We start from the raw sequence: 20,383 nt of genomic DNA on the forward strand, positions 1-20,383 counted from the left end.
ACAAAGTAATCGTTTCGAAGGACAATTTTTAGCTTTTATTCTCCACTAATTCAACGTGGTCACCTTCTATAGATAAGTGTAATGCCAAAAAGTTACTTACATGTGCCTTTCCTTTTAACAATGCGGTAAAGTGCACGTTTAATGGTCGCACATCTTTTTAAATTTTGAAACTTATATTTGGAAAATTTAGTGTTCACCCCAAAAACCGATTTGGCCACAACAAAAATTTCAAGTTTATTTACAATTTTCACAGTGTGTATATGTTAAGTATGTTTAAATGAAGATATATTCCAATAGTTTGGACTTTATTCATTATAATTATGTTAACAAATACAGGCAAATTTTACATGTTGATGAAGTGTCCTATATTTTGACTTATAGTGGAACCTTAATTAGCCATTGTTAGATGGTGACGATCCCTTTTCACCATCTTATGGTGTTTATTTATCTCATCTCTTACTATTCTCTCGTGTATGTAACAACGTATTATATTTAACGAGAGACATTTACTGAAAACATATTACTCCAGGGTTTTCGATATTACAAACTAGTCCAAAAATTACTAAATTTGATCATTCGTAAATCCAACTCAATATGCAGACATCTTATAAGTTCAGATATTTCACATCTAATCGTTTATGGTAATATTCTTAACAAAGCACACAAATGTCAGGTTTCACCTCAAAGTTAAACAAACTAATTAAAAAGGGATATAGTTCCAATACACAAAATAGGTTCAGACAATATGAAAATGATGAGATGTGTTATAATTTGCAATAATACAACTATCCACCAGAGATCAAATGACGTAAAACTAGTCAACCATAGGGCAAACTTGTTATTTTAATACAACTAGGTCGGTTAATTTTGTTGGCTGGGTGACTGTTTCTGATCGAAAGTGTTTTTTTGTAGTTTTATTTACGTAGCAAATAATTCGTAACTACAGTATAAAAAGGGTATGACTAAACATGCTAAACAAAAGTTGCAATTGAAAACAAATATTGAAATCAAATTCAAATCAGGTATCAATTTACCGTTAACTTGTATAGAATTTAATAGATTGTTTGAATAACAAGGAAACATAGAAAAGTGCTGTTTTACATTTTACACAGGGACAAAAAAAAAAATAATCAACAGTGTTCGGAATTACGCGCTTTGGATGTCGGAACGAGACCCGTGTAAAAGGAGGGGATATGGAATATAGGTCGTTAAAAGAACTCTGAGACGGAAGGGTTATTGTACCTGTAGAAAACTTACAAAAAAGCAAAAAGAATGAGAAATGAGCACTGAGTGTCAACTCTGTCCCTCCTATATATATATGTATAACAACAAATATATTAGGTATTTCAAAAAATGTAACACAGATTTGATTTTTCTCTTTCGATATATGAAATTGAGAATGGAAATGGGGAATGTGTCAAAGAGCCAACAACCCGACCATAGAGCAGACAACAGCAGAAGGTCACCAACAGGTCTTCAATGTAAAGAGAAATTCCCGCACCCGAAGGCGTCCTTTAGCTGGCCACTAAACAAATATATACTAGTTCAGTGATTATGAACGCGATACTTATCTCCAAATTGTACACAAGAAACTAAAAGTTAAAATAACGCAAGACTAACAGGGGCTAGAGGCTCTTGACCTGGGACAGGCGCAAAAATGCGGACTGGTCAAACATGTTTGTTAAAAATGCTATATATGAATTTTCATAGTAAATGTCGTTGTATAGACTCTGCAACCTTTAGAAGAAATATTGATATGAACTTTAATTTAAAAGTGTTAAAATATGTCTTGTTTAAAATTGATCTTTTCTGGCCTAGAGCGCTAATTCATTATGTTTATGAAGAACTCGAAATGAGAAAAACACATTCAGCCAATGTTACAAACGAAAAAATGTGCTGTATTGGTCTATTCATAGAATGTCCTCTTTTTATTTGAATAATAAACAATAACCAATGTAAATAAAAGGATAACATTCAATAAAAAGACCAATGCTTTCCGTAATTTAATTAATGCCTTTTCCATTCGGAAAGGGAGGACATTTAAATAGATGCTAAAACGTCTTGAATTTAAAGCTGTCAGTCGATATACATTTATATAAGTGCTAGCTTCCGGTATCAAATTGCATAGGTGATAGATAAATGCCTCTTTCTGATAAAGTATTTATAAATTCACCAGACGACAGTATCTGCTCAGCCTTTCTGACTATGTTGAGTAAGCAGCAAACGAAGACGGTGGAGAAGATTATAAAGACTTAGGTATACAATGACAAAAAAGGTATGCATTTCTAACTTTGCTAAAATGTTTCAAACCGTTGAATAGTTCGAAATGCTTATGATTTTTTTATCCAAATGAATAGTTACATGTACCTGAGCTGTAAGAAAAAAACAAAAAAACTTTCGGAATTTCGGATCCTCTTTGGTCTTTAATTTTGTTTCTTATTTTGATAAACTTTTTAAATTACTTTAATTTTGCGAACCAAATTATTATTTTGTTCTCGAATTGCGCCTCTGGAGTACTTTATTTTAAATCTGGTATGCATGGTTTATTTCCATTCGAATTTGTTGAACCGAATACTTTAGTCAAGGTCTGTTCACTTCCGAATTTTGCTGATTTTACACAAATAACTATTTGTGATTAAGTCGTTTTAAGAACAGAAAATCCTCTTTGAACAGGCTGAATTAAATGGTCAAACAAATCAAACAAATTGAAAACAACGTCATATTCGTAACTTGAACAGGTGTGTCTTTATGAAAGAAATGATGGATCATAGCCAGCGAAACCGTTCATTTGAATGAAATTAATATAGAATTACACTAAATAGATAACAATAAGTGAAATAAAATAGAACTAGCACACTGAATTTGTATGTTCCCTTTGAGGAATTTTTTAAATTGGTATGATAAGGGAGAAAAAAAAGCTAAATATAGTGAATTGGTATTACCCTGCTGGGGTTCATTTTTACAAACTAAAATCCAGTGAAAGAGGCAATTTCCATAAAAGTGTATAAACAATATACCCATACACCTATGATAAACAAAATTAAAGTTGTCTCTATACCTAAAACAAAGAAAATCATTAAGACAATATACTACACAATCTATCAAAACCATGTATGACAAATTGATAGACATTATTAAAATCTCATTTGTGTTGGTCCTATAGTATTTCTTGTTTCGAATTGTTATATTTGTAGGGTGTTTTGAATAAGAAAAAATTGTTTAGTGTTTTTAATTAAAAAAAATTATTTTTTTCTGTTTCTATATTTTGTTTTTGTTTTTATTTTTATTTATATAGTTTTCTTCTTTTGTACCGAGTACGGGTACGTCTCACTAATTTTATATATATTACATGTAACTATTGATTATTTTGGTTTTCCCACTAAACCGAAAGTACAACGTCAACAAGTACAAACTGTGACAATAGTGACTAGAATATTTACCTATTATGTCCCAGGTAATATATAGGAATGATATGACTTCTACGATGGTAAGAACATGATTTATTACATGGTATATTCTATCAGCCGTACTTATAATTTTGGAATAAAGTATTATAATCAGGCATGATAATGCTAACTATTTGACAATAAAAACATGAAAAATTAAAATGGTTAATATGAGTTACCTGTGAAAGATGTTTAAATACTTATTATTCCAAAATAAAAATATTACGTGTGAATATAATATGCCCACCATTTGTATTTATTTTATGACTTTATATTTAATGTTTTAAGCTAGGTGATGTAAATCATATTTAAAAGCAAAGATCGACTGTCCTATAAATAAATTTAAAGTTATTTTTAGAATGATATCATTGATAAAAATGCCCGTATGTTATGCAAGCGGATATGGTTGTCGTTGTGAACAATTAGCTGCATGAGGTGAGAGAAGAGGGACGAAAGATAATATCAGAGGGACAGTCAAACTCATAAATCGAAAATAAACTGACAACGCCATGGCTAAAAATGAAAAGGACAAACAGACAAACAATAGTACATATAACACAGCACAGAAAAATAAAGACTAAACAACACCGTCACGAATCCAAACAAAAAACTAGGGATGATCTCAGGTGCTCCGGAAGGGTAAGAAGATCCTGCTCCACATGTGGCATTTGTTTATGAGATAACAAATCCGGTAAAAAGTCTAATTCGGTAGGTCACATTCATGAAAGGGAAGGGGATTGTAGTTACGACGTAAAGAACATATCCGATATCATTATAGGTGGCGAACTAAAATTTCCTGGCACATAAAGGAGAAGGATAGCCTTTTTAGAATGTTCACCACTTTCTAAAAATGCCGCAACTTTATGCCTTAAAATGCCAATGATGAAAGATAAATATTTGACTTAATATAAATCTTTCTGTATTTGATTTCAAAAACAAAATATCAAACTAATAAACCAGGAAATGGATATATTTTTTTAAAGATTTAAACGATTGTTCTAAGTGTTTTCTAAGGTACAGGCCTCCTATACAGGAAGAAGCTAAAGTTAGCAATTCTACAAAATTTAACACACTAAAACACAGTTCCATAAAATCCCTTGTATACAGTCTGAAGCCAAGACGTATCATAGAATGATCTTGTAGCAACATTAAAGGGTCATTAGCTACTATTAAATAATAAATGGTTACCTATAGGTGTTTGTTAAAGTGTCATTAGGCTTTTGTGGAGAGTTGTATCATTTATGAATTATAAAATATTTTCCACATCCATGTAAAAGTAACACAAAATCATTCCCTTTTTATCAGAATGAGATACTCAACATATCAAATAGACTAATATATAAAATCATATTGTTTAAATCCCATGCCTTTGTCTTGCCTCAGCGACTTGAGCTGATTAGAATACATCAATTCTAAATTTGTTATCAAAGGTACCAGGTTAATGTAATACACCAGACGCGCGTTTCGTCTACATAAGACTCAGCAGTGACGCTCATATCAAAACAGTTCTGAATTCACATATAATCCGCCTGGCCACGTTATTACCGGTGACCTCAACACTGTTAATAACACTTCCCTACGAAATGTGTTATCTTAAATTAATCCTAATTCTATCTTATTCATTTTTATGTGACGTCATTTTTTGATGCTCTGTTTTACTAATTCAAATGACGTCATTTTTTCGTCATTTTTCAGTTTCAAATAGGACGTCACTTGGCGTAGAGGTTTAAACGTATTCGGATGTGTCTACTTTTGTGTTTCAAATGTCTGGTTATGTAAATGTATTTCAGTTGTTTCCTGTAATTAGTTAATACTTCAGCTTGATCATGTACATCTTTTGTATATTCATTTTATTAAATTTACTGTTTGCAAAAGTATAAATTACTCTAAATTATAGGGATTTTCTGGTAACTTAACAGAAAACCCTTGCCGTTTTTGGCACAACCTTTTTGATCTTTTGGTCCTCGATGCTGTTCAACTTTGTACTCGTTTCGGCTTTCAAACTTTTGTATCTGTGCGTCACACATAGGTCTTGTGTGGACAAAATACACTTCTGGCGTATTAAAATTTTGAACTTGTTGCCTTTTGTTGGCTGTTGTTCGTGTGATTCTTTGTCAATTGTGTTCTCCAATTTATTTATATTGTAGTCCTGTATTGTCATTTTGATGTTATATTTCACATGGCCATAAAAGTGCGAGGTTTGGCATGCCACAAAACCAGGTTCAACCCACCATTTTTTCCTTTAAAAATGCCCTGTACCAAGTCAGGAATATGGTCATTGTTATATTGTAGTTCGTTTCTGTGTGTATTACATTATAACGTTGTGTCGTTTGTTTTCTCTTATTTTTGAGTGTAAATTCACATTGCGATAAGACGTGTCACGGTACTTGTCTATCCCAAATTCATGTATTTGGTTTTGATGTTATATATATATGTTATATTTGTTATTCTCGTGGGATTTTGTCTATGTGTGTTACATTTTAGTGTTATGTCGTTGTTCTCCTCTTATATTTAATGCGTTTCCCTCGGTTTTAGTTTGTTATCCCGATTTTGTTTTTTGTCCATGGATTTATGAGTTTTGAACAGCGGTATACTACTGTTGCCTTTATTTATCGAAAGGTCCAAAAAATCGTGAGCCGAAATCAATCAATTGGAAATACAACTTTAAAATTTTGATGGATTCAGTCGAGGAAATTGCCAAGCAATGGGCTAAGCGTGAAAAGGAAGACGTAGATACTTTTTTCCGAATGGATTAAGGCAGTGAGGTCGTTGATACAAATCAGAATTAAAAAAACTGAATGGATCTATCAATGCCCAAGCTACGTCAATATTTAAAGACCCTAATGTTGCAAAACACTTATCCTACATTCATGACAAATATGTTGTTGTCCCCGCAGATAAAGCCCCAAACAACATCATTTTTGTGTGTAAAACTTATTACATTCACTGCTTGATAAACGAATTAGGTATTGCCAATTCACTTGGAAACCCAACATATACCCAAACGACACTTACCAAAGAGGAAATCTTGATAATCATAGGTCTGTTCTATGTTCCTTTGGAATTTCAACCAAATATGATGAACTGGATCTTCCATCACTGTATTGGATACATAAACTGCATAAGTGTCCATACAAACAACGGTATATTTCTGGGTCTTCCAAGTGCTCCACGAAACCTATTTCTAAATTATTAACATCTATTTTATCAGCAATCAAAAACGGGCTTCAAAGTTATTGTGAAACTGCCTGTTCTAGAGGTGGCGTGAATCAGATGTGGATACTTAAAAATTCCAAAGATCTTTTAGAGTACATACAATCTAACTCTCTTTCATCTTGTAACAGTATTAAAACATTTGACTTTTTTACACTTTATAGAAGTATTCCATATTCCAAACTAAAAGACAAATTGAAAGAGTTGGTATTGCTTTGTTTTATAAAAAAGAATGACCAACGAAGGTACAAGTATCTTGTCTTAGGAAGGGATAAATCTTACTTTGTAAAGGATCACTCTGATTCAAACAAAAACTGACATTATCAAGATGCTTAATTTCTTGATTGATAACATATTTGTAACGTTCGGAGGACGTGTTTTTCAACAGACTATCGACATTCCAATGGGAACGAATTGTGCCCCTCTTTTTGCCGACTTGTTTCTTTATTATTATGAGGCTGACTTCATACAGGAACTTCTTAGCAAGAAATATTCAATTGCACAGTATTGTCCCGTTTTCAAATTGGTCTACATTAAGGTCCAAAGGGTCAAAATTTAAACTTTGTTTGATTTCAACAAAAATTGAATATATGGGGTTCTTTAATATGCTGAATCTAACCATGTATTTGAATTTTTAATATTTGGGCCCGGTTATCAAATTGGTCCACATTGAGGTCTAAAGGGTCTAAAATTGACCATTATTTGATTTCATCAAAAATTGAATTATTGGGGTTCTATGATATGCTGAATCTAACAATGTATTTAGATTTTGGATATTGGACCATCATAGGTAAATGTCCAATTTAAAATTTTTAAGTTTTTAAGTGTAAGTTCTTGGACGACATTCATTCTGTGTCAGAAACCTATGTTGTGTCAACTATTTAATCACAATCCAAATTCAGAACTGTATCAAGCTTAAATGTTGTGTCCATACTTGCCCCAACTGTTCAGGGTTCGACCTTTGCGGTCGTATAAAGCTGCGCCCTGCGGAGCATTTGGTTTCTATTTGCATACTTGTCCATGACAAATCCAAGAGATCTCGCCCCACAGCAAAATTAGCCCAGACAAATTTGCAACACTAAAATTGAGAATAGAAATGTTGAATGTGTCAAGGCGACAACAACCCGACCATAGAGCAGACAACAACCGAAGGGCACCAATGGTCTTCATTGTAGCAAGAAACTCCCGCACCCGAAGGCGGACTTCAGCTGGCCCTAAACAAATATGTATACTAGTTCAGTGATAATGGACGTCATACTAAACTCCGAATTATACACAAGAAACTAAAATAAAAAAATCATACTAGACTAACAAAGGCCAGGGGCTCCTGACTTGGGACATGTGCAAAATTGCAGCGGGATTAAAAATGTTTTTTGAGATATTAACCCTCCCCCTATACCCCTAGCCAATGTAGAATCTTTATCAACTTTGGCTTATATATCTACAAAATGTATAATCATGATAATGGTTGCATTATGTCATGCATCAATTGTAAACAAAAATATCAGGTTTGCAACACAGGCTTCTTAGAGCCTCTAGTTCATATTTGAGACATGTTGACAAGACTCAATACATTGGGATCTTACATTTTTCATAAGTGATGCTGGTCAATGTTGGTTGGCAGACCTTTATTCATGAAGATTTGACCTGTTTTCAGAAATTGATAAAAAAAATTAAAAACTTTTTTTATTCCTTTGGAGGAAATTTTATGTCCGAAATACTTCCTTGTTACTTTATCTTAAAATGGTTAGTTTTCTAGAAAAAAAAGATGTCATAAAGTGATGAGGTCATGCAAGTTAATTATTTTTTAATCAATTTCTGTTATCCCCTTCAATATATACACGTAGTGTACTGTGTGTAACTTATTCATTTTAGATGAAATAAGTTCGACAACATGTTCAAGATCTGTTCTGATTGAGCAAAAGCATTGTTGGAAAGAAATAGAGATTTAGAATTATGGACGAAATGAGGATTTTGTTGGTTTATTTGACAAACATAGATCTATCATGTGTCTATCATGTCTATGTTTGCCTCAAAACAGCAAAATATGACAACAATTTCTTGTTAATTTAGGAACTAGATTCACAAGTGACATTACATAGTCCTTAGTCATTTTAGTACTCTGTTGTCCATGGGTTAATTTTCTTTTCGACTAAGTTAGTATTCATGAAATTTCTTGCAAATATTGGCACACTAGTAACTTGCTTTTCTGTGTTTAAATAAGGAATAAAATTGAAAATGGAAATAAGGATTATGTCAAATAATAAAATTAACGGTACCAATTTTCTTGCACCAGATGCGCATTTCGACAATACATGTCTCTTCAATGATGCTCGTGGCCAAAATATTTGAAATCCAAAGCTTATATAAAAGATGAAGAGCATTAATCCAAAAGGTCCAAAAAGTAAAGCCAAATCAGTGAAAGGAATCAGAGCTTTGCATGAGGGAGATACATTCCTTAATTTAAAATAATTTCTAATATTTTGTAACAGCAAATTTAAATAACACAAACAATCCGTATTTTCATGCCAGTACCGAAGTACTGGCTACTGGGCTGGTGATACCCTCGGGGACTAATAGTCCACCAGCAGAGGCATCGACCCAGTGGTAGTAATAAAATTAACGGTACCAATTTTCTTGCACCAGATGCGCATTTCGACAATACATGTCTCTTCAGTGATGCTCGTGGCCAAAATATTTGAAATCCAAAGCTTTTATAAAAGATGAAGAGCAATAATCCAAAAGGTCCAAAAAGTAAAGCCAAATCAGTGAAAGGAATCAGAGCTTTGCATGAGGGAGATACATTCCTTAATTTAAAATAATTTCTAATATTTTGTAACAGCAAATTTAAATAACACAAACAATCCGTATTGTCATGCCAGTACCGAAGTACTGGCTACTGGGCTGGTGATACCCTCGGGGACTCCACCAGCAGAGGCATCGACCCAGTGGTAGTAATAAAATTAACGGTACCAATTTTCTTGCACCAGATGCGCATTTCGACAATACATGTCAAAGAGTCAACAAAAACAACTGGACCATCCTAGACCTAACTTTTGGTAACACTTTTAGTGTAAAGGATGTACTTGGGTGAGGTTTGGTGAAAATGAATAGATCGAGAATTTAAAACTGATACTATAAATTGGTAGAGCATTCTTTATTTAATTTAAAGGATAAAAATAAGAATAATATTTTGATAGGTCATGGACCTACTTTTTGAAATATTTGAGATTTAAAACCAGGCGTAAAAAGGCTGACTCGGACTTTTACCTTATATTTGCATTGGTATTATTTTGGTCTCAAAACAAAAGAAAGAAAATCCAGAATCTTCTTAAATATTGGTAAATGACCTTTTCATGGTGCAAAATGTTTTACCCTGTAACGGTATGGAAAAACACCAAGGAGTCCGAACATTTCACAGGAATTCCAAAACATCACCTAAGTACATCCTTAACATTTCAATAAAAGAATGAATTAAGTTCTAATTAACATGATAAACATGATAAAATTGAAGAGTTTTGTGAGGTATTAATTTAATTGAACATGTTGAAGATAATCATCAATTTGAACATGATAAAATTGTGTACTTTTCACTAATCATGCTAATCCGAGGAATTATTACTATGATCCTCGAAATTTACAGAATTTTTTCATGTGCATGTATTCCATTATTAGATACATATATTATATATCAGTAAGAGATATTATAAGTAGTACCCCTAACAGTATGCTATTTTGATTCTATAACTGTTTTTGGAAATGGCTAAATTTAATATTCTGTAACTCAGGACATGAAATTGCACATATGCAAGTATGCCAGGCTTTAACTTTTTACCAGAATAATGTTTTGATATCTGTAATTCTTCAATTGAGAGTAAATTATTAAAACTTCCTGTCCAAGAATAATTTGAATTTACCATTTTGTATGCCCCTACAGTAGTGGCATTACTGTACACCTTGTCCATCTGGCATCTGACATCTGTACGTATGTCTGTATGTACTTCCCAAAGTTGGTTTCCTTTCTCTAACTTAAGTTTGCTTCAACCAAATCTTATGAAACTTATACATAATGCATATTACCAGTAAACACAGACAAAGTTTAAATTTTGATGGTGTCACTTTTAATGAATAAAATTGAGAATGGATAGATAGCTAGAGTAATGTTCCTTTTCTATAAAGTAAAAATTGCTCTATTTTTTGGTTCCGTTTTCTAACTTAAAATTTGTCTCATGAAACTAAATGTTATGAAACATATACACAATGCTTATTACCACAAAACTCAGATCAAGTACAAATTTGTGTAGAGTCACACATGTCACATTTACAGTTCTTAAGTTATGTCGCTTTATAACATTATAATGCAAGCGTGGCATCATCTCTATCACATGAACAAATTCCCTATTTAATCAATTTTTTTTCTATAAGCATATATTATAAAACCCATTTTCTCATGTTTTCTTTTAAAAGAGGGACGAAAGATGCCAAAGGGACAGTCAAAATCATAGATCTAAAATAAACTGATAACACCATGGCTAAAAATGATAAAGACAAACAGACAAACAATAGTACACATGACACAATATAGAAAACTAAAGAATAAACAACACGAATCCCACCAAAAACTAGGGTTGATCTCAGGTGTTCCGGAAGGGTAAGCAGATCCTGCTCCACATGTTGCACCCATCGTGTTGCTTATGAGATAATAAATCCGGTAAATAGTCTTATTCGGTAGGTCACATTCATGAAAGGAAAGGGGATTGTAGTTAAGAAGTAAGGAACATTTACGATATCATTTGTGAAACGGTAATTCCATAACGGTCAACCAACTCATGATGGCGTCCGTAAAATGTACGAAGGGATGATTTCAACTTCACCATTTGGAACTCTTGGTTTAACAGCTTCCTTGTGAGCAGCAACCTTCTATCAAGAAAATCATGATAGGAAATACAAGCACGGGAATATCGTATCGATTGGGAGATATATACCCCGTACGCAGGTGCTGCTGGAATGTTGCTATTTAGAAACGAGAAGTTCACAATTGGAAAGCTGAAATCATCTCTTTTGTCGTAAAGTTTTGTTTTCAACCGACCCTCATTGTCAATTTCTAGATGTAAATCAAGATATGAGGCCGACTTAATTGTATCTGAAGAATCCTTTATCTTTAGTTCGATGGGATAGATGCGTTCCACATAGTCACCAAATTTTGAATTATTTAGTGAAAGAACATCATCTATATAGCGAAAAGTAGAGTTAAAGGATATTGCTAACTTCTTGTCTTTCTTCCTAAGAAGTTCCTGCATGTAGTCAGCCTCATAATAATAAAGAAACAAGTCAACAAGTAGAGGGGCACAGTTTGTTCCCATTGGAATGCCGACAGTCTGTTGAAAAACACGTAATCCGAACGTAACAAATATGTTTTTTTTTTGTTTGAATCAGAGTGATCCTTTACAAAGTAGGATTTATCCCTTCCTAAGACAAGATACTTGTATCTACGTTGGCCATTCTTTTTTATGAAGCAAAGCAATACCAACTCTTTCAATTTGTCTTTTAGTTAGGAATGTGGAATACTTGTGTAAAGACTAGAAAAGTAAATGTTTTAATACTGTTACAAGATGAAAGAGAGTTAGATTGTATGTACTCTAAAAGATCTTTGAAATTTTTAAGTATCCACATCTGATTCACGCCACCTGTAGATTAGGCAGTTTCACAATAACTTTGAAGCCCGTCTTTGATTGCTGATAAAATAGATGTTTACTATTTAGATAGAGGTTCCGTGGAGCACTTAGAAGACCCAGCAATATACCGTTGTTTACAAGGACACTTATGTAGTTTAGGTATCTAATACAGTGATGAAAGATCCAGTTTTTCAACTTTGGTTGAAATTCCAAAGGATCATAAACCTATGATTATCCAGGATTTCCTCTTTGGTAAGTGTCGTGAGGGTAAATATTGAGTTTCAAAGTGAATTGTCGATACCTAATTCGTTTATCAAGCAGTAAATGTAATGATTTTTACACACACACACGATGTTGTTTGGGGCTTTATCTGCGGGGACAACAACATATTTGTCATTGAGGTAGGATAGGTGTTTTGCAACATTTGGGTCTTTAAAGATTGACGTAGCATGGGCATTGATAGACCCATTCAGTTTCTTAATTCTGATTGTATCAACGCCCTCACTGCCTGAATCCATTCGGAAAGAGTGTATACGTCTTTCTTCTCCGGCTTAGCCCATTGCCTGGCATAATCCTCGACTGAATCCATCAAAATATTAAAATTGTATTTTCAAATTGATGGATTTAGGTTCACGATATTTCGGACCTTTCGATAACACATTTCGTAGAGAAGTGTTATTAACAATGTTGAGGTCACCGGTAATAACGTGGCCATCAGGATTATATGTGAATTGGGAACTAGCACAAGTGCATTCAGGAGGTTTAGACTTGAAGTCCTCAATATCGAGATCCTGCAAAACGTGTTTGTAATTGAAAATTTTAGTTGCAATAGGTTTGGTATAGGTATACGAAATGATTGGTACAGACTGGTCTTTGTAATAAGGAGGTATTTTTGATTGAACTAATTTATGAAGAAGGATATTGCCTAAGTTGACGCCATCGAGACCTTTGTTGGCAAAGGAAAGATTCAGGAAAGATCTTTTCTCTTTTTCATCTTTTCCAATGCAGACTGGCTTGAAAACATGTTTAAATCTTATAGATTTCTTTCTATTAACAAAGCAGAGGAACTTTTCATAAATAATCCATTTCGGCAATTAACACACCATGCACACATATGCAACTTGAAAATAACAAGCTTACACATACTTTTTACTGTATTTTTAAGAGCGTAATAACATTTACATTTTGACAAAATATTAGTAAATATAATCTGAGGAAATATTTAGTGATGATCAACTTTCAATAGGATGTGCAAATATTACAATGTTGTATACACATCATATATTAAAAAATAAGAAGATGTGATATGAATGCCAATAAGACAACTCACCACCAAGAAACCAAATAACATAAGAATTGAGAACTGAAGATCACCATACGACCCTCAACAATGAGGCAACAGCTAAAAGTCTATAAGACCCAAAAATGACAAATGAGAAAGTTAAAAACTATTTCAACAAAAAGACTATAACCGCCAGATTTTAAGAATGTACCTAACTATGAAAAGAAAAAAAAATATGATAAACAAAAACAAACGACAACCACTGCATAAATGGCAGGTTCATACATCAATGTTCCATGTGTATTATCGATCTGTCATGAGGGGAAATAATTTGAAAACATCAGACTAAGGAAACAACCATTTAACTTCAAGGGGGTTTAGGTTTTTTATTTGAGTCAGAATTTATCATCGCACACACTGTTTTAAATAGTTTTTCAATGCTATCATCAAATTATTTTTGTTCAAAATTTAACACAAGTCCGGATTCAGAATATTGTTTTATTCATCTGCTTGAACACAATAATTTTTTTCATCAATTTGGGAATCAGAATATTTTTAAAACCATATAACCCCGCCCTTGAAGTTAAGTGGTTGCTCCCTAAGTGTGTGTTGTCCTATTTACCCTCTGTATGTTTTACTGGAGAAAGGTTTATCTCAAAACGATTGCTCACAGAATGAGAACATTTTGTTCCAGTTGCATAATTTATGTGTATTATACAGATATAACAACAGACAAAACTAGAGATTGAGCAATATATAAATACCTGAATGTGCAATCATCGAATTCATTTTGATTATATGATGATTGAAGGTCAGGGGGTTCTCTCCTGGTACACCACATCCTCCCCAACGAAACATGAATGTCATGATAAAAATATCAGATTGAAAATTGCATTAAACAGCACAAAAACACCCAATTGGAAACCTTTTATTATATATTGTCAATTGTTATCAAAGGTACCAGGCGTATACTAAATATGTGTGATATAATATACATGATAATTCAGTGCTCATGCTACCAGGCGACTAGGGCGAAGAAGTCACTTTCCCGACACTCAATTCTCTTTCCCGTACCCCCAAAAGCGAAAACAAGTCGCCCTGTTATTTCCGATACTCGCTTTCAGTCGTTTCATCATCAGAAATTTTCAATCTTTACCAAGTTTATATAATTTTTTACTTTTTTTGTAGCCATTGTTAAATATGTTAAGAAAAGGAATAGCTCTTTCAAGAATGACTGTTTGACTGCATTGAGAACAACAAAATGGCTGAACCAACAGAGCTGAGGCCATTAAAAAGGTCGATACCTCCTGATTTACAAAAACAAGTAGAAGACATTAACACAAAGGTTCCAAGAACAACAGGTATACAGAATATGCTAAATTTTTAACATGTTAAATAATTGTACAATCGATGAAAGAAAAATGGAATATCTCATATATGATATATAGTATTACTTTTTATGAATAAGAATACATGTAGCTATAGCCAAAAGGAATATATGTTTTTACCAAAATGAATAATTAGTCCCCTACCAACGAAGTCAAGGGGGACTTTAGTTTTGCAGTTCGTCTGTCTGTCCATCGTTAGTCTGTCAAATCAGTTTTCCACTCTTTTTATTGTCATGCAAGACGAAATGGATTTGAAATTGGTATATTGTTTTATCAAAACAAGTAACATATCAAATTTGAGTTTTATTCCTGTCTGATGATTTTGTGCAGAGTTATGGTCCTTGTACTTAGAAAATTCACTTTGATAATCAGGTTTTAGCACTTTTTTTCATCATACTTGACACCATGACAACTTATAGATCAAGAACTTTAGCATTTTGTTCCTACACAATGAAATATTAACAGATAGGGGACTATGTATTGCCATGAAATATTCTCAGAATGCTAAGTAATTTCGTATTTCAAAATTTTGGCACAGTATCGCGCAATACCAAGAAATCTTCAATTGCAAAGTATTGGGCAGAAGCAAGAAATCTTCAATTGAACTCCATGCAATTTCTTATTTTTCAAAATGTCATAATTATTGCATGCTCTACCAAAAAATGAAAATGAAGAAAAATTTTATTATAGAGACTAACAGTCACTTATCAAAAGCAAATTTTTCTCAAAAGGTTTTTAATAAACAGCAACATTTCCCATACTACTTAAAATACTTAAAATAGTGATAATTTGAAAATTTTTGGTATCATCATTGTACTACAATCTTTATTAATACTAATTTAATATCCAATCAGAACAGGTCATACAGTTACCTGAAATCATTGACCAACAACTCTGAAAAAAGCCCATCTTTTTAAAAGTTCTACGTTAAAATATTCAATATAAAATAAAAAGTCAGTACATCATTTACATGTATGTATGAGGCTGAAGAATAGCAATTTTTTAAATTATACACAGAAAAATGCACACTTTTTTTTTTTTATTGAAATGAACTTACTGGTTTCTGGAAATCTATATTTGAGCTTACCACTTTGTCTTTGATTCGAGAAGCAGGTTTCCGTTTTGAAACAAGTTTAGGGGAAAGGGTAAAATGAGATTCACAGCAAAATGTTTTTTTCCAAGGTGATCAGGATGATAAAATATATAATATATTAAGTTATTTCTTAAGTTTAGTCCCCGTTACTGACTTGGTTTTACTGTACTAAATAAGTTAAAACATGCATTGCATACAAAAATCATCACCTTTTGATGTAGTATTCTGTAAAATGGTCAAAAATTGTTTAACTTGAAAGGAACAGTTTTATACATTATATATATTTCAATTTGTTTCTTAAGTAATCAAATTCTCTTGTTGTTAATTTCATTTCAAAAACGGAATACATTAACCTAAAGAGGTGACAGGATAAACTGTATTTTGTTAACTACCGGTAGACAAATTTAATAGTCTTGTTAATTTTCTTCTAGGCCCACCAGGAGATTTAGATGAGGAGAAGAAAAGATGGCTAATAGTGGGGATCTGTCTACACTCGATTATTTCTCCTTTGCTAAGAAAATATGTAAATCCTATCATTAGTAATTTATATAATTCACTGGTTTCCAGCGATTCCATTGATACACAGGGATACCATAGATATCTTAAGAAATACCCAGCAACAAATAGATATTTTCTCAATTATGAATCTATTAACAACAACAGGACAATGAACAAGAATTACAGGAGCTATGATTACAGAGTAACGAGCCATGTGGATTTGTCAAAGTTGTTCTTACCGCCTAATATGGCTCATTACTCTGGCATTGATGGGTCATGTGACTCATCTGCTCTACTTGGAATGGTCATTAACATCAGTTCATTTCCGAGAGCTGTACAGACTGATGCTGAAAAGGTATTATGACTTATTAAATTTCAAAACAAACGATATATCAGTTTAAAGCGATAAATACATGTTTTATTGCAATGTGTTTTAATTTTTTTAAGGGGGCATGTAATTGTATTTTCATCAATATTTCAATTTGTTTTCTCCTAAGAATAGTACACTATACATAACACAACTCAGACATTTTATGAGCTTCATTTTTCATTATTGTGTTTGACCTTTTGCTAATCTATCTGCTTATTATATATTTTACTAAAACTGGGGTTATTTTCAGATGTCACCCTTATTCTAGAATTTAAGGTTGAAAATTTACATCATTTATATGCATGTTTGTGTTAACTGTTGAATTGTTTTGAAATTTCATGATTTGACTGAATATATTCACGTTTGATAGTGTTCATTAAAGAAATTGAAAAGTACTTATGATGATTTTAAGTCCTAACAGATTGTACTTTTTCCATCAAATATTTAAGAAACAATTGCTTGTCATGTTGACCAATAATAATGGCTTTTCTCAAATTATATGTATTTTTTTTATAGATACGATCTGACATACGTAATCCCTGGGCACATTGTGACTTCACAGAATGGACGACAACAAAATATACAGATTTATTTCAGTTGATGGAACAACTTGTTAAGGACCTTGGACTAAGTAGCAGAGAAGAGAACAAAGTCTTGGGAGAACTGAATACATGGGCAACAAATGGTAATATATGATGAATATGTATTGTATGCTAAATGTTTCTTACTTTATTTTAACAAAATTTAAACTTACTTTCCACTTAAAAAACAAATTACAGATTTTTATGCCCCCACAGTAGCATTAAGTGTTACCCTTATCCATCTGTTTGTCCGTCCGTCCATCAGTCATCCGTACTGGTTTCTGTCTCTATCTTTAATTTGCCTCAAACAAATGTTATGAAACTTATGCACAATGCTTACTACTACAAAACACATATCAAGTTTGAATATGGACCATAATTTGCTATTGGGCTCGTTTTCTATAATGATAGAAAAGTGATAAAAATGTGTATTACTGTAAGAAAAGTTGTAACTACATCTAAAGATGCCTTTATTTTTATCAACATACAAGTGTATGCTACTCTTCCCTAGAAAAATAATTGAAATTAACAACCTTCAAAGATTATACGACCGTATTTTTGTGTCGTTTCTCGCGTTACTTTTCGCTTCCGATGTGCATAACGCTGACTAATTTATAGATAATCGTCACCGGCAAATTCGTAACTTTTGCTTTCAAATGATAAAGAACATCGACCAATAAGAATAGTCAGAAGAAAATGCCGAGAACTATTAGTATTTCTGTAGCAGGTGTAAGAACACTAGCGTTACTTTGGTTTCCGATTTCGTAACGCAAATTTTAGATGATGTAATCTGCTTTGTTGTAATAGAATTCTTTATAACAATATGCAAATATGAACTCTCGCGAGATGTTCAAACAGGTAAATCAGAGATGATTTACATTCTAGTTTTGTTCTTCGTAATAATTAAGTTAGAAAATGACGTTATCGTTATGCGTTACATTTCACACAAAACAGAAGTCCAGTTATTTTCTTTTTTTTTATTAAAATTGTTTTTGTCAATAAGTTCTAATCATTTCCGGTCATACGTGAAACATGTGACTAACATGTGATCACGCCCTTACGGCCGGATATATGAAATACTAGGTCTAAACATTGTTTTTGTTTCCAACGGGATGTTAGCAAAAATAATCTGTAGACTAATGTTTCGTCTTGTTTAAAAAAGGAAAATACAATTTTCAAAGAGATTGCGCCGGGGGTCTATTATTTTTCCTATGTGCATAATGTTACATACGATCTTGTGTAAAAATAAATGCCCCGTGACTTGACAAAATCGATTTCAGATTTGACAGACTTTATAACACACTTCGTTTCCGGATAACGATGTAAAGGGTCCTTGGAAAATTCAATCGACATTACGTCTCTTATCATTGTGCCGATGCTCGTTGGATTGGTTTTGCTTCAGCAGTACATATTACTGGATATTTTAGGTGAATAAAGATAATTTAATAAAAAATACATGTTAATATACCGTTACACTTGGAATGTACAAAGTTGGTATCTTTGTCACAATTTTTAAGTATTTTTTTTTATTCATGTTCTGCAAACACTTTTCAGAATCGCAATAAACTTGTCAAAGGAGAATTAAACTTTTATCATGCATGACTTGAAAGGAAGTACTTTATTGATTTTAGCCCACTAAAGTAGGTTAAAATGTGGAAACCATGTAGATGGTGTACAGGTCACAAATATCACATGGTGCCTATTTTAAAGATTTTAATTCCAAGTTAAAAGTTTTTTTCTTTACTGGATTTAAAGAATTTTACATTGCCAATGATTTGGAATAAATTGTACATAACTGGAATTTCAAAACCAAATATAAATACATTTTTTTGGCTAAAACATCAAGATACAACGATTATGGTATCCTGTATCAATGAAAAAAATATGGAAATTTCTGAATAAATTGTACTAATTGTTTTCAAAACAAGTACATATTTAGGAGTTTCACAATACTGTTACATTTAAGATGGATTTTAAGAAAAAGTATACTGTTCAGATTATTTTAAGCAGATTTTGCAATAAAATAAAACTATAAAAATGCTTTCGGTTTCTTATGGTTTCCTGTCGCCTTTACAAAAACCTTTAATTGAACATTGAAAATAGATTTTAAATATTAACATGAAGCAAGTAACACTAGTAATGGTGTTCATTTATGTCTTTTGAAATATATTGTGCAAAATAAAGAAAATAAAGATTGGTTTCCTGTTTGGTTTCCTGTCACTTAAAAGGTGAATTGAAATGTATTAGTTTTTTCTTGAAAAACAATTGTTCCATTAATACTATTCTAACACCAACACAACCCACAGTATAATTGTAATAAATTCAAAGTATGAGTCTTGCTATCATCATAATCCTCTCAAAAGGAAAATAAAACATGCTTCTATTCAAAGTTTTTAACGGAAATTTACTTTCGTTTTATTTCATTGCTAAGTGTTATGTTAAATCCCAAGAAGTACGGAAAGAATTATGTTGACATGGCTTACGCTAATTGGATAAAGAAAGAGAAGATCGAAATGTTCTCACCACGTGTACCTATTTCAACAGGGACACTTTCAACAATCTATTTTTAGAACGAAAGGACATTTCCGATTTTTTAATATTACAAAAATAGATCTACGCGACGACTATGTAATAGATAAGGGTAAATAACTCACACGATAGCGACTAAAAGCGTGAAGAACTCATGGTTTTGACAAATTATTGGGTTTTTCTTTGCATGAATTGGGTTTTAGAACTCTGCAATGGGCAATTGCATTGGGTTTTCAATTATTTTTATTGCGTGATCACGCAAATACGCAGCTTATCTGGAGCTCTGTCTAGATTTATGCCCTTTACAA

At 32.4% G+C, this 20,383-nt stretch overlaps 1 protein-coding gene across 2 annotated transcripts in view; it reads left to right on the plus strand.

Moving 5' to 3' along the window:
* The first annotated feature begins 3,390 nt into the window (after positions 1–3,390).
* The window catches only part of LOC143058633 (uncharacterized), a 43,915-nt gene continuing 26,922 nt past the window's right edge, over positions 3,391–20,383 (plus strand). The window contains exons 1-4 of one of the 2 annotated variants that reach the window (XM_076232105.1): positions 3,391–3,487; positions 14,805–14,977; positions 16,529–16,950; positions 17,482–17,650. In XM_076232105.1, coding sequence (XP_076088220.1) covers positions 14,878–14,977; positions 16,529–16,950; positions 17,482–17,650 — 691 coding nt within the window. In that variant the 5' untranslated portion in view covers positions 3,391–3,487; positions 14,805–14,877. Of the gene's footprint in view, positions 3,488–12,460; positions 12,587–14,804; positions 14,978–16,528; positions 16,951–17,481; positions 17,651–20,383 lie in introns of those variants that run through there. The other variant, XM_076232107.1, reaches the window with a different exon arrangement.

Source organism: Mytilus galloprovincialis, chromosome 14, assembly GCF_965363235.1.
Source record: "Mytilus galloprovincialis chromosome 14, xbMytGall1.hap1.1, whole genome shotgun sequence".
Taxonomy (NCBI): Eukaryota; Metazoa; Mollusca; class Bivalvia; order Mytilida; family Mytilidae; genus Mytilus; species Mytilus galloprovincialis.